The sequence below is a fragment of the Toxorhynchites rutilus genome, chromosome 2, assembly GCF_029784135.1.
Source record: "Toxorhynchites rutilus septentrionalis strain SRP chromosome 2, ASM2978413v1, whole genome shotgun sequence".
NCBI classification, from domain to species: Eukaryota; Metazoa; Arthropoda; class Insecta; order Diptera; family Culicidae; genus Toxorhynchites; species Toxorhynchites rutilus.
In genome coordinates, this window is record NC_073745.1 from 332,741,338 (window position 1) to 332,755,240 (window position 13,903).

General features: G+C 39.1%; 1 protein-coding gene across 3 annotated transcripts in view; it reads right to left on the minus strand.

The window, feature by feature from the left end:
• LOC129767236 (uncharacterized) overlaps positions 1-13,903 on the minus strand; it is a 222,847-nt gene that overhangs the window by 85,769 nt on the left and 123,175 nt on the right. For 2 of the 3 annotated variants that reach the window (XM_055767917.1, XM_055767916.1), the window contains exons 3-5: positions 2,725-2,913; positions 1,743-2,593; positions 1,536-1,671 (exon numbers count right to left, since the gene is read on the minus strand). In XM_055767917.1, coding sequence (XP_055623892.1) covers positions 1,536-1,671; positions 1,743-2,593; positions 2,725-2,913 — 1,176 coding nt within the window. The remainder of the gene's footprint in view (positions 1-1,535; positions 1,672-1,742; positions 2,594-2,724; positions 2,914-13,903) is intronic. The other variant, XM_055767919.1, reaches the window with a different exon arrangement.

Genomic DNA, 13,903 nt, shown 5'->3' on the forward strand with positions numbered 1-13,903 from the left:
GTGATGGTCAATGGGATAGCTGTACAACTTAAACAGTAAAAAATGTGTCTCGTAGAGTATAAAAGTTACTCAATATTTTCTCAGTTCTCATAAGAATGACTTCAGAACATTTACTGGTCTTATAACAAGACACTGTCCGAGCATATATCATTTTCGAAACATAGCTTCGTACAAAATTATATCTGTCGTTTTTGTAGTGCTGAGAGCGAAACTTCGGAACATTTGCTCTGCAGTTGCGGAGCTCTAACAAGGCGCATAACTCAACATCTTTTTTTTTTGTTTTTTTTGCCACCGGCCTAGATTATAAAATTCCATACAAGTTATTCCTGATTGGCACCTATCTCACTATAGCTCTCAGTCTACTCTTTCCTCAATATGCAATAGGTAAGCTTTAAGTGCAGAAAGAAAAACGGGGACATACCACAATAGTTCAAAACAATGGATGGTGTGGTCCATACCCAACAGGAAAGACGAAACTTGTCAAATTGTTTGTGAAACGATTATAAACCCCACATGCCCCCCACGGCCTTGCTTGAAAAGTAGAATGAACATTAATGTAAGCTATATGGGCAATCATAGTACTTCATAACAGTATTCTACTACTTGAAGCGGTTTCCGGCGTAATTTTCTTCGACATTGCGATGCACTCAACTTTCGATCCGATTTACTTTTATGACAAGAACAGCTGAGTTGAGAGAGAAAAAACAGAGCTGAGTGCCAGGCATCACTGCATACTTGACGCATGATTGATGATGCTGCTAACCCTATGTTGACACAGTTACTATTGAAATTTGAATGATTATCTATACTGTAATAGATAGCTAAGAGGTGTCTAAATTTGTTAACGCAAAAATTTGGTAAATCCATAAAGAATTGACTGTGCAACAGGCGCTTAAAATCGGAAAATTTTCGTGACCGACCGATATGTAGTTTTTCAGATTTTACTCTCAATATATACCCGAAACACGAAATCCTACGTCAAAAGAGAAAAAAGTTTCTCCGACGCGAGCTGTTTCCTTCAGCTGGAATGAATTGAATGCTCGTTTTGTATACAGAAAGAGCTCCAAAACAGTGTTCGTTCTACGGACATTGTGGAGAAAGAAGATTGAACAACTCAAGCTCCGCCGATTTCATCATTATCATCATCAACTAATACACAATTTCGCTTCAACCTAAGAGCGGTCAAAAGTTTTTCTCATGGCGGCTTTGCTTGCTTTAATCACTCTTCCAAAATGCAAGTAAAGTATTTTTTCTACAAACACTGTGGAGTGAGGAAAAATGCTATTTAAGCTCCACCCCTTCATAACTTAGTGGACTATTCGCAATTTCTAACACTCGATCTCACTCCAGCTAGCGATCTCTGGAGTTATAATATACTGGTATGGAAATAAAAGGTAAATTACTCAAGGTTTAAAAATCACGTAAAACGCCCTCTGGAAATTTCATCGGTAAGAGGCGGATAAAGGCTGATAACGTTTACTGTTTCTGTTGCAAACAAATTTATTAATTTTATGAAATAATAATAGATTACTTACTTTGACAATGTCCCTTGTAGGCAACTGTGAGAGTCGTGCTCTCTTGGCGACAAGCTCGTTTCTTCAACTGGCATTCTGTTTTGTATGTCTTGCCATCTGTGCCACAAACCGGGTTGTAGAATCTCATGTGTTGCTGCTGAATATCAAAATAAAAAAAGAAAAATAAGTGAAAAAACCATCATTACTACTTGACCAAGCGTAACTAACCATTATGTCATTCCCAATGTCGAGATCCTTTCCTTGCATTCGACCCCGCCGTTTTTGTGGGACCATTCCCACGTAGAACATCTCCTCCAGATACTGGGGATGCCTGGGAAGTCGCGCTGGCGACGTGGTCGCATTGCCCTTTCGGGACGCAACCCGGAGCAATCGTGGCGTGCCGAAATCTCGACTGTGATGCAACGGTTGCTCATGACGGGTTCTGTTTCGACTGACGGAACCCTTTCGATTTCTATGGCGTACGCTGGCTGCTGTGGAACTTATTTCCAATGCTAGGCTTCCATTGGCCGCGGAAAGCATGTCAATCTTCGCCGGGCCGTCCGCCATAAATACCATACGCTCGGTGGTAGGCCGTTTGGGCCCGACGGTAGTTCTGTTCCGTCTAGAACGGTTGTCTGTATGCTTACTATCCACTAATGTCACAGATTCAAATAAGTTATCCTTATGCTTAGAGCTATCAAGCTTACGGTTACTATTTCTTTGGCTTAGCGTTTTCTCACTTAGACTACTACTTTTTAGAGTCCTTGAATGGTGGGTTGAAGGGTCATCGCCCAGCACGCGAACGCTCCGTTTGCTGCTCGAAGCGCTAAGCTGGATCGACGGAGCGGACCGGGAAGCGGCAGCTCGGGGTCCAATCGAAAAATACTGTCCACGGTTTCGTTGACTCTCACTCAAATTGATCACTTTAATGTTCTGCTTCGGCAACTGTTTGGCTTGCTTCGAGGCCTTACAGCTGGGTGCACATATACACTTCGGGCGGCCCTTCTTCATGACGCAGCGCTTGTTTGGACCACATTTGGCCCGATCACAATTGTCTGTTGAGGGAGAAGAAAGATACGCTGGAGATAATTAAGGATGGTTGAATCCATTCTGGATAAATGAAAATAGTTAAATTATGGAAACAATTGGAGGGTCGGAGAACTCAAAATGAACATGGAAAAATCTACTCCCTCCAATTGGCGTCTCTTACCCAAGCAAGACGCGCAATCCATCCCATCGTTAAAGGCGTTCACAAAGAAGATCTGCACGTCAGTGATGTCGCGATCACTAAAGCCCAGACTGGAACCGGCGTGACAGCAGTGATCTCTCGTCACGTTGCGGGCAAACAATTTGTTGCATTTTCCGGTGCTCTCCATCCGCCGCAGCCAACAGGTACCAGCTGAAAAGAAAAAAAGACGAACAATAAGACCAACTTTACTGACAAGTTTCCTGGGTTCTGTGACCCCTATGCAAGTCCACGCCAATGCAAACATCCATGACATAACCACAAATCAACTAGTGCTGATCTCTAACCACACACCAAAAAATGTTCGGCCAATCCCAGCACAAAATAATAAAATAAAACAGCTCACCCAGAGGCGCGCCCCTTTCTTTCGTGCCTTTTTTTTCCACAGAACCATTCAAACAAAATTTAAATACATCATCGGCAATATTAGCGACCACGTCGCGTCATAAATTAATTGAAAATAAAACAATGCTGCTGCTTTATGCTGCCAGAAAGTATTCCGAAAAGCTCCCATATTGCGACGGCACCATCGCGTTCCTGCTTGATATGCCGAATCGAAAACGAAACGAAAATGCATTCGAAAATACGGCTGAGCCAGACGCCATTACACATAGCGGACAGCGGACAGAAGCAGGGATATTTTGTGCATCTTTAGGACTAAATGAAACGCAACCTGTACGAAGAGAGGAACTCACCAAAGGAGGAGCCAACCGTACGAAGAAGTCATAAAGTCTGACAGTGACGAACAATCGAAATTTAAGATTTATTGGACGATCCAGCCGACCAATCGATACCCCCCTTTCTAAACCTTATCCTTACCTTCCTTACTGAGTGATGTGGACACCTTTGGAATAAAAATTTGAATTCTGTACTTTCTGCTGATGCGTTCTAAATAACCATAAAGCTGGAATTTTATTGGTTATTGCGGACAAATGAGTGTGCTGGTCGTGTATTTACAATTCTGCTGATCATGACCGTCTTACATTCGGCGATCATGATTGATGATGTCGCTGTCCAACGACGGCGGGAATCGACGACGACACGGCCAGCAAAAACGGACACATCAAACAAATTCCCCTAATTAATTTCATCTTTCAAGCCAAAATGCACAACTTTCAAGTTCGAACTGGCAATTTTAAATTATTCTCATTAGGGAGTGGTGCAAAGCGTCTGCCTCTGCACACAGCCAGCGACGAAAACGACGTACAAATTGACAACGCTCATCTCATTTTTCAAACAATTAACCTTGGCAGACCGTGCGTCTCCATAGCCGTTGACAGGTCCTCTGAGGCCCTTTTTCCGTCCAGAGTTCGCTCACCGCAGGCAAGTAGAGGAGTGCAGCCAGAGAGGGGTGTAAGAAGTGCAGTTTGTTTGTAGTGCATCATCTCATCCAGCACACGCCTCGCCACGAGAAGAGCTACGGAGAGATCGGTGCAATTTAATGGAAACCGCGGCCACATTCGTACACATGGCCGACACCGGTTGTTTGTCGGCATTGCGCTCCAATTACACTCCCAAGCGACGAATCGACGTCTAATTGAACACTGGCACAAGGTGGGTCGTTCTAATCGATTCTGACACCGACTGACAGAACGAACGGTGACTTTTTACTTCGTTTGATCACTACCATTGCGGAGTTCCTCGGAAAACGCGAGATCGCGCGATAGGGAGGATCTCGCTATCTGTCGTCGGTGCACTTAATGGAGCTTGACTCGCCAAACCTAGAGGGTAGTGCTGCAGTTTACTCGGCGAAGCGATATTTATAGGTTCCCACGCAAAAATTGCTGTCGGCATAGCGACGATCGGGGGCGAATAATTGGACGTGAAATCCCCGATCTGCGGCCGTTACTTCACGTGACGATTGTCGGCTGTTCGAAAGAATGATAGCTGGTGTATATTACTATGATATGGTATGAAAAATGAGCTGATTTCAATTAAGCTTTACACTATGTCATTGCTGGTTTGACTCATAATTTGTTTTAAAGATTAAAAAAAATGAGATTTTTTTTATTAAATTTCAATGTCAGTTGCATACTGAGGCTTGAATAAAAAATACGAATAATCCAATGTGGTGAACAATCAATGTTTGTGAAACAATTAAGATATGAGAAAGATTTTATATGCTTATCAGCTTAATTTGTACTTCAAAGTTAATTTTTAAGTTTTAATTCTAAAGAAAATTGTTCACATGTATGCTTTTGCAGTATTAGATGAAATGTCCGATTCGGGCATACCTAACACTTTCTACTTTCTGTGTTTCAAAAGTGTATAACACAACTTTGGATGAAAATCCGATGATTTTTGCCGTAGGATTGGGCAATCTCAGATCAATTCATAGAAGATCGATCTTTTCCATGCCGATTTCCGATTTTTTGCATCAATCTGTTGTACTCGAGAAAATCGAGAAAATCGATTTTTTTGCTTTCGATTTTTTCAATACTTTTGTAGATTTGTTTTTCAGTGCACAGCGATTTTAATCTCACCAAACCTGACCATTGTTTCAAACATAATATCAAGATTTGTATCGCTTCTTCTACGATTTACTTCCGTACAAATATTGGCAGAAACAGAACTAGCGAAAGCTGAGGAGATGTATTGTAACCAGTGGCTCATAGGATCACTGAACAAGATGTTATTTTTTTAAATTTAAATCGATTAGGTTTAAAGGAGCCGAACTCCTTACTGTATTGTTACTAGTATATATATACATTTTTCCTTAATTCTAATGTTAATAATATAGGACACCGATTACTCGCGGTCGACTCGAGTTTAGAAGGGTGACATATTTTCTTCAGGAAATGGCAGTTATGAGGGGGATATGAGGATATATTGACAATGATCACACTCACACACTCAATCACACTCATCACACTCAATTCTTAAGCCTATCTTATATCTAATATGTATTTACATTTCATCTTATTCTTAAGAAGGGATCCGATCTCTCACAAAGGAAAAGGAAAAGGAAAAACTAAGGGTATAAGGACAATCACACACGAAGATCGATAGCTTTAAGGAATACATATATTTGGGACATGTAATCAAGGTCTAACCGAGCCAACACGTCTCTCACCGGCACCATGGGCTGCCTTCCTCGGGCCCGAAGTGTGTCTTCTAAATTCGATCTGGCGACAAGATGCAGCTCGCACGACCAAACAACGTGCTCGATGTCGTGGTAACCTTGGCCACAAACACAAAGATTGTTGTCGGCAGGATTAATACGAAAGAGTAGCGCATCTAACGAACAGTGATTGGACATGAGTCGGGAGAAGGTGCGAATAAAGTCCCGACTCAAGTCCAGACTTTTGAACCATGGTTTGAGGCTAACCTTAGGGATAATCGAGTGGAGCCACCGGCCCAATTCATCTTCGTTCCATTTGCGTTGCCAGTTAACTATGGTATTTTTGCGGACTAAAGAATAAAATTCATTGAAGGCGATTTGACGCTGATAAATATCGCCTTCAATTGCACCTACCTTTGCTAATGAGTCAGCCCTCTCATTACCCGGAATTGAGCAATGTGAAGGGACCCAGATAAAGGTAATGACATAACAGCGTCTGGATAAAGCACTCAAAATTTCTCGTATTCTCTCAAAGAAGTACGGCGAGTGCTTTTCCGGCCTCACTGAACGGATAGCTTCGACAGAGCTAAGACTATCCGTTACAATGTAATAGTGTTCAACAGGTCGTGAGGCGACGCTGTCCAGCGCCCAGTGTATTGCTGCCAATTCAGCAATATACACTGAGCAAGGATTCTGAAGACTGTGGGAGGTGCTAAAAAATTCGTTGAACACTCCAAATCCTGTGGACTCATTCATAGAGGACCCATTAGTAAAGTACATATTATCACAATTGATATCCCCATACCTTGCATCGAAGATCGTTGGAACGATCTTCGATCGAAGATAATCTGATGTTCCATGCTTCATGGACAGTTCAAAATGCACAGAGGAATTGATGTAGTCAGGAAAACAAACACGGTTGGGAATATACGAAGAAGGATTAACCTGCATGGAGATGAATTCATGATATGGACTCATGAACCCAGATTGAAAATTTCGCTCGATCAGCTGTTCAAAATTTCCGATCACCAATGGGTTCATAACCTTACACCGGATGAGGAACCGAAGAGATAATAAATTGAAGCTAGGCCAACATGCTTTCTTCCGCTGGTATCTCATCTAGATATACTATCTAGTAGCACGTTAACGCTTCAGTGGTGTACATTTTGAATAATTTTGTGCCATACTTACGCGAAAATTAGTACTGAACCGATCTCTCTATTCCCTTTCCATTGCTTTATTCCTTGTCATTGTTTCACGCTTGTCGCTACATTACTGTTCTGAGCTTGATCTTGGGTAGACTGTACATTTCGTAGTTGCTCTCCGTGATTGACCTGAACCAGTGAAATAGTCGCCTCTATAGCGTGGTTCCCTAGCGATTACCATGGGAAGAATAGTTGTTAGTGGGGAGAGGTATGAATCAGGATTCACTGAGGTAAGTGATGTGATTATATAAACGCGATCTATCGACGATTCAACGAAACGAAATTCTGAAAATCTTATGCCACAACACGCGGAAAAGATGATCTCTCGGTAATCTGTGAGGGTAAACCATGAAATTATTTGGAACAAAATTGGAATACTAGAATACATCGCGCATTGGAATACTAGGATATATTCTGTTATTTATCGCACGTACTTTTCATCGAGATCCAATCGCGATGAGGGAGCTAACTGTAGGAAACCTAATAAGATAATTGAGAAAACTTCTTGAAGGGGGGACCCCTTTCCGTGATTTTATTTTCCGATGTTGGGAACAAAGTGAAGTGTTCGGGTATTTTAGTTATTGTTTAAGGTATATTTGAAGATGCCATTTTTTGAGTGCACGATAATGATTATTACGCTGTTGACAGCTGGATGCGTATATGCTGTCTTAAATCGGTACCTTACTGGTGGTATCAGTTCTGAAGCAACGGGGTGTCATAGAAGCTCATTGAAAATCGGAAAAATGAGATATCAAAAACGCCTATGTAACGCTTTAGATAATTCATTTTTACATGCTGATAAAAAAATTCAGCCAAATCGGTAGAGTAAATACTGAGATATCGATACTACCAGCTGAAAAAAACGTGGTTCGAGAATAACGCGTTTCAAAAATCGTACAGCAATACTATATTCCTTGAGGTAACTTCATACTTTTAGCTGTAACTTTCCAGCGAAATCAAATATCCTATCGAAAAATCCTTTTAGGACAACATCTCTGAGGGCATGAGCTTCATTTCGATTCATCATAATGTTCTTCGAACCCACGTATCAAATCTATAGACCCCACGACATACGCACGCTTGGCATGTAAAAGTTTAAGTTGCTTTGCCTTTTTACTCCGTGTGGTCATCGCCATTTTATTTTGCATTCAGAAGATATAGTAAAAAGCACCCACCTTATTTCCAGGTACTTAACCTCAATCGCTACGTCGTAGACGTTTTCAGAATCGCTTGGGAATCAGCAATGAATGTGAAACAACAACCAGATTCCGGGAGCAACCAAGATTTTCGGCAGCAGTAACAGCGGCAGTAACTTGAAGCAGCAACAGCGACTTGCAACAATAGTGCAAGCGTCTTGAAGCGATGGATAACAGCAACATCAATGGATACCAGCAACAGCAACTTGTATCAGCAACAGCAGTTTGTAGTAGCAACAGCAATGGTACATCGATTCTTCCTTCCTCCGCAATAAATTTTTCTTCCGGTGTCTTTGCGAAGATTACGTTCACTCTGGAGCAACTACGCAATCCGAGTTGGCTTTAGTCGGCATTGCACGAACGACCAAAATGGCGGAGTTGGTTATGTGACGGCAATCGTTCGCGAGAACACATGGTGTTACTCGAACAAAATTCACTTTTCGGGACTGTCCCGGGTTTCGGCACCAAATATTATGTTCGATAATGATTTGCCGGCAATGTTCCGGTCTAAAACTCACGATGGCGGACACGAATGTAACAAAAGAAAAATACTTTTCGGATAGCCTTTAGAAAATATGTTAACTCGATGAACTTAGAGACGTCGGTTAATCATTCGATTGATTCAAATAATCGAATATCTGAAATTATAATCGATTAATTTTGTATCGAATAATTTTAAATCAAAATATGAATACAACGAATAATTGTCACTGTAATCGCGATTAATGAAAAAAGGAATCTTTCTCAAGGTTAATGCATTTTTAGGCTAAGAATTAGGCTATATAATTTTTTTTATCCAACATATTTTATCCAACCATCTAACATCGACAACCCGATAGACCACGCGACCAGAATGACAACGTGATACGTGATTATTTCAAGAAATAAATATTCGTTCGATTAATCGAATATTGAAGAACAATTATTCGAATGAATCGTATATTGAAAAATGCCCTAACGATTAATCGATAATCAAATAAATGAAAAATTTAGACATCACTAGATGAACTCTCAATGGCAAATTCAATTTATTCCTCTCTGTTCTTTCTTCCACAACGTATGATTGACAATGCATGAATGTAAGTATGTGTGTGTGTGTTTCATCTCTTTCTCAGCTGTCATAATGTATAAGGTAAGTGTATAGTTAAGGTAAGTACATTTTTATATTGATTCCGTGTTGGCTTCATTCTAGGTTTTAATAAAGGTAAGTATATTGACGTAGGATTACGTCTTTCGGGAACATATTGGGGTACAAATTGAAAATCGAAAATCGAGTACATCGTGAAAATTGTCCAATTTCAAACGCTTATTGCTCAGTCATTTCGTGATGGATAGATAAGATTTTTAAGTCAATTGATTTCGATACTCCATAAGAATTTTTCACATTGAGTAAGTCATGAAACTAACTATCGAACAATTGAAAAAATTCAACCCCTATCTTAACGGAAATACCCACTTCTGATTGGACGAAAATGACGACACATGAGGCGGCTCATGCTCATATATTCCCTAACAGAGACTTCAAATTCAAGGTGTCGGGGGGAAATCAGCATGTAAATACCCTCGTGGTCGATGGTTTGACAAGCGACGCGCACAAATTGATTGTGCTCATTGTAACTAGCGTGGGTATTGCTGGTTGCATACGCGATGGCGAACAATCTGGGAACGATGAGTGAGTGCGGACCAAAGCAATTGGTTTTTATTTATTCTCGTTCCAATAAGAATCTTCCGATGGATTGGTTGAAAAATGATGTTTTATTGAACTGCATAGAACTTATGTTTGATAGAATATAAATAAATTTTAAATTTGGAACTCTCATGTTGGTTGATTTGGAAATTTCATATCAATGACCGATCATGCATTGTGAAACTTTTAGCACAAGTGTAAGTGTAAAATTGTATATGGTAGTTGTTGTTTTCAAATGACTTGAAATTTGAAACGATTTTTTTTCACTCAAGGAAAGTTTCTGCGACTAGAAAAATTGGAAAAATGAAGAAACATTCGGTGCTGTTAGTCCAATTGAAATTCACATCGTGTTCCGTTGGTTTTAAAGCATAAATGGAAATGGGTTGAATAAACACGCAGAAAATAAAAATTATACATGAAAATTACATTTTCCATTTCGAATATGTTTTCTCTATAATAATGTAACAAGTTTTTTCTGGTGAGAAAAATTGATAATTGTGTTCGATAATGGTAATTGTCTTATGTTATATAGGTGAATTTTTTTTCTAACGCACCATTTCATTCATACAGAATACAGGAGCCATCTCGTCCAGGCGCCTTTTATCATATCTCATTCCACTTCGAAATCTTCTATCGTGATACGCACCATACAACGACTAATCACCATCCTCATCATCTTCACTCGGTTATAAACCCTGGTGGAGTAAACAAACAACACCCAACAACCAAACAAAACAGCCCTTTTCAGGACCACCAAGTCATTATCAAAGAGTTTAACGATGTAATCCTTCAAACATATCCAAAATCAGCATGCAAGAGATAGCCTAATGGAATCCTACGTCAACTATGCGGTCGTGTCTCGGACACAACCTTGCTGTGACTTTTTGTATTGATTTTCTTTCTTTTAATTCTAGGGTAAGGTAAGTATGGTGTAAGGATCCGTAACAAATGTGTCCTTCAGTTTTACCCATTTTATGTAAAATAAATTTACAATGTATAAATATTGTCTCTCCTAGGGTTTGATCTAATCTATCTTTTCATCATAGTTTTTTTCCCAGGAAATCGGTATTAACATGTTGAGCCCTGCGTTGATCCCTAAAGGCCAACATTGAGCATTTTTGTGTGAAAGCCGATTTTGGACGACCTTCACGAAACTCGTCGGACAGCGAACTACGACCACGATTGAATTCACTATACCAGAGATACACAGTGGTTTTTGATGGAGCTTCATCGCCAAAAGTCAAATTAAGTTGATTGACGCACTCTTGTTGTGATAATCCACGTCGAAAGTCGTAAAAAATCATCGCACGAAAATGTTCACGATTCAGTTCCATTTTTTTGCCGAGACCAAACTTTCAACTAAATATAAAATAAACAAATAGCGTCCGTATGACAAAATGTTCTGAGTACGTATATCGTCAAAAATGTCAAACTTTACGATGGAACCGTCAGATGGACTCACATGACATCAGTGTTGCCAATTTACGAAATATAAATAGTGACCCTCGTACCTGTATAAAAAATTATCCAAAATTAAGTCCAATTTTGAAAATTAATCTTAGCTTTAGTATCATTTAGTATAAATATCATCATAGAATTTAGTCGTATACTTAGGATACAGATAGCTTTTGACATTATTTTCAATTGTTTCAATATTTCATGAATGCAGTTAATCTCATTTGTTCACTCAATAAGTAAAAATGTGTAGACAGCAATGCGTGTCTCTAACACAGACTAAACCTACAATGGTCTTTTCCGTGCTTATATAACATTTTCAATCCTTATGAGCGCACTTTTAAAGCTCACACTGCTGTGCTTTAGTAAGAAAAAGATAAACCATGTTATTTATTTATTGTAACGCTAACTGATGGCGCAGACTTTTACATCTCCTCGCGTTAGATCGAACATGAGAAAGCAGGAAATCACGCTACATATGAATGTCTAAATGTAATGAGTGAGTCTGACTCAATCTCTTTCAAATTATATATGAATAAAATTGTTGAGATTACAAACGCATTCAAGCAATCAAGACACCAATACTGATAATAGAACGTTATTTGAAAGATTATTCGATTATTTGAATTTTGTATAAATCCCAAAAAATCTGCGATCTGTAACTACAGATTCTTGGTTTCCAAAACGGCTGAAAAACTGTAGAAAAAGAGATTCCTATGTAGACATAGTAACCAGGGATGCCAGGTGATTTTTTCAAATGTCTTCACAATCATATCGAAGGAAACTAAAATTCATAACTTACTTTTGAACAAAGTTTGATAGCTCATTCTATGTTTATTCTAATTGGCATTGTTATATAGTGCATTTCATCGAACTTACCATGAGGGTTTGAAGTTTATGAAGTAAAGAATATATTCCGCAACTGTGAACTAAATTCTATGGGTTCAGAAATGATGCCTTGATATATTTTGTTTATTTCAGCTTTAAAGTTTTGGTTGTAACTCAAACCATATCCATAAAACTAATTATTGAAATGGTATGTAACCGGAAAACCTTCGATTTGTGTAGTCGTTTGATAGACCTAGGTTGATATATTGTATAGTATAAGCCCAAAATAGTAAAAATGTCACAATCATTCGAATTCTCGAGTGTAAATGAACTAATGTCTTATACACCCAAACTAGCGTAGGCAGAAAACATTTCTTCTTTGGCAGAAATGATGCCATTCCGTGTGCTGGAGAGTAAAATGCCGAAATAATGAGCTGTTTTAAAGCTGAAAAATGGTTTGTATGTATGCGAGCAGACATCTCTTTCTGTTATCTTTTCTCATTTCATTTGGGATTGTGCCAAAAAAAGTCCATACGACGTCAATGGGGATCGAACCACGGCCAGCTGGAATGCAAAGCTATTTTACATGTTCACGCTATCCACATGACTAATGATACTTCAGCAGTTGTTCAGCAAATACGTGATAATAAAGCACCTGATTATAAAATGAAATTGGGAAGTGTTTTCTAAGAGTAAAAAAGGAGCGCATGAAGGAGAACAATATCTATCTCGGTCTGTGCCGTGTATAAAGCAAAGTATGCGGAAGGCTTATTTGTCTTTTGTTTCGCTCGCTCGTATTAATCTTATATTACTGTACCATGTATATTACACAAATGCTTACCAGTATATGTGAGTCATGACATTTTCTGTAATGTAATGTTTCATTTAATGTCATACATCGGAATGACAAAACATGAGCTGAAAATCAATTTTGGGTGTAGGGACAATATTAGGGTGCCAATGAATGTATGGGAAAAAATCGACCCTAAAATTGAAAAAGTTACCCTATACAAAATGTTCACCACCTCGAAAATACACCCTATGCCGAATTTCATCTCAATCAGACTTAAGGGAGAGTGGCGCAAAGCGGTCAAAGTTTGAGTTTTTGAAAATCGAAAAATCACGCAAGGAGGGAGTAAAGGAAATCGGGGGTCTCAATTTTTTTTTAAGTCAAATGTCTTGAAATTGTCGAGATCTAGTGTCATCTCGAATTTTTTTTTTTTTTTTTTTTTTGACAGGAATCGGCAATCTGGGAATTAGTTTTTTCGGAGTACGAAACGAAAAGTATGGTTTTGGTGCTAAAAAATAGTTATCTCGATTTTTCATTCAAAACTTGCTACGAAATGTTGATTTGTTCCATACAATGCCAATTATGTCTTCACAAAATTCATGTCTTCAAAAAGTCTTCACAAAATCAAATGTCTTCACCAGGGCCATACAATTTCACTTCAATTTTAACATCGCCACTCAATAATGATCCTTTCGCCTTCCTATATGCTGCAAACTCGTGCAGACTGAAAATAGTGTTACTCTCTGTTCACGCTCAATAAACAAAATACCACTTCACCTTCACACAGTCTCGTTTCGCTTCACGTCCATTGCTTTCATTCTTCACACCGAAGCTAAATTATTAAATCGTCAAATGAAAATGAATGGTTTTTATATCGAAAGAAAATGTCTTATTTCGAATGAAAATTTCGATGGAGCTCGA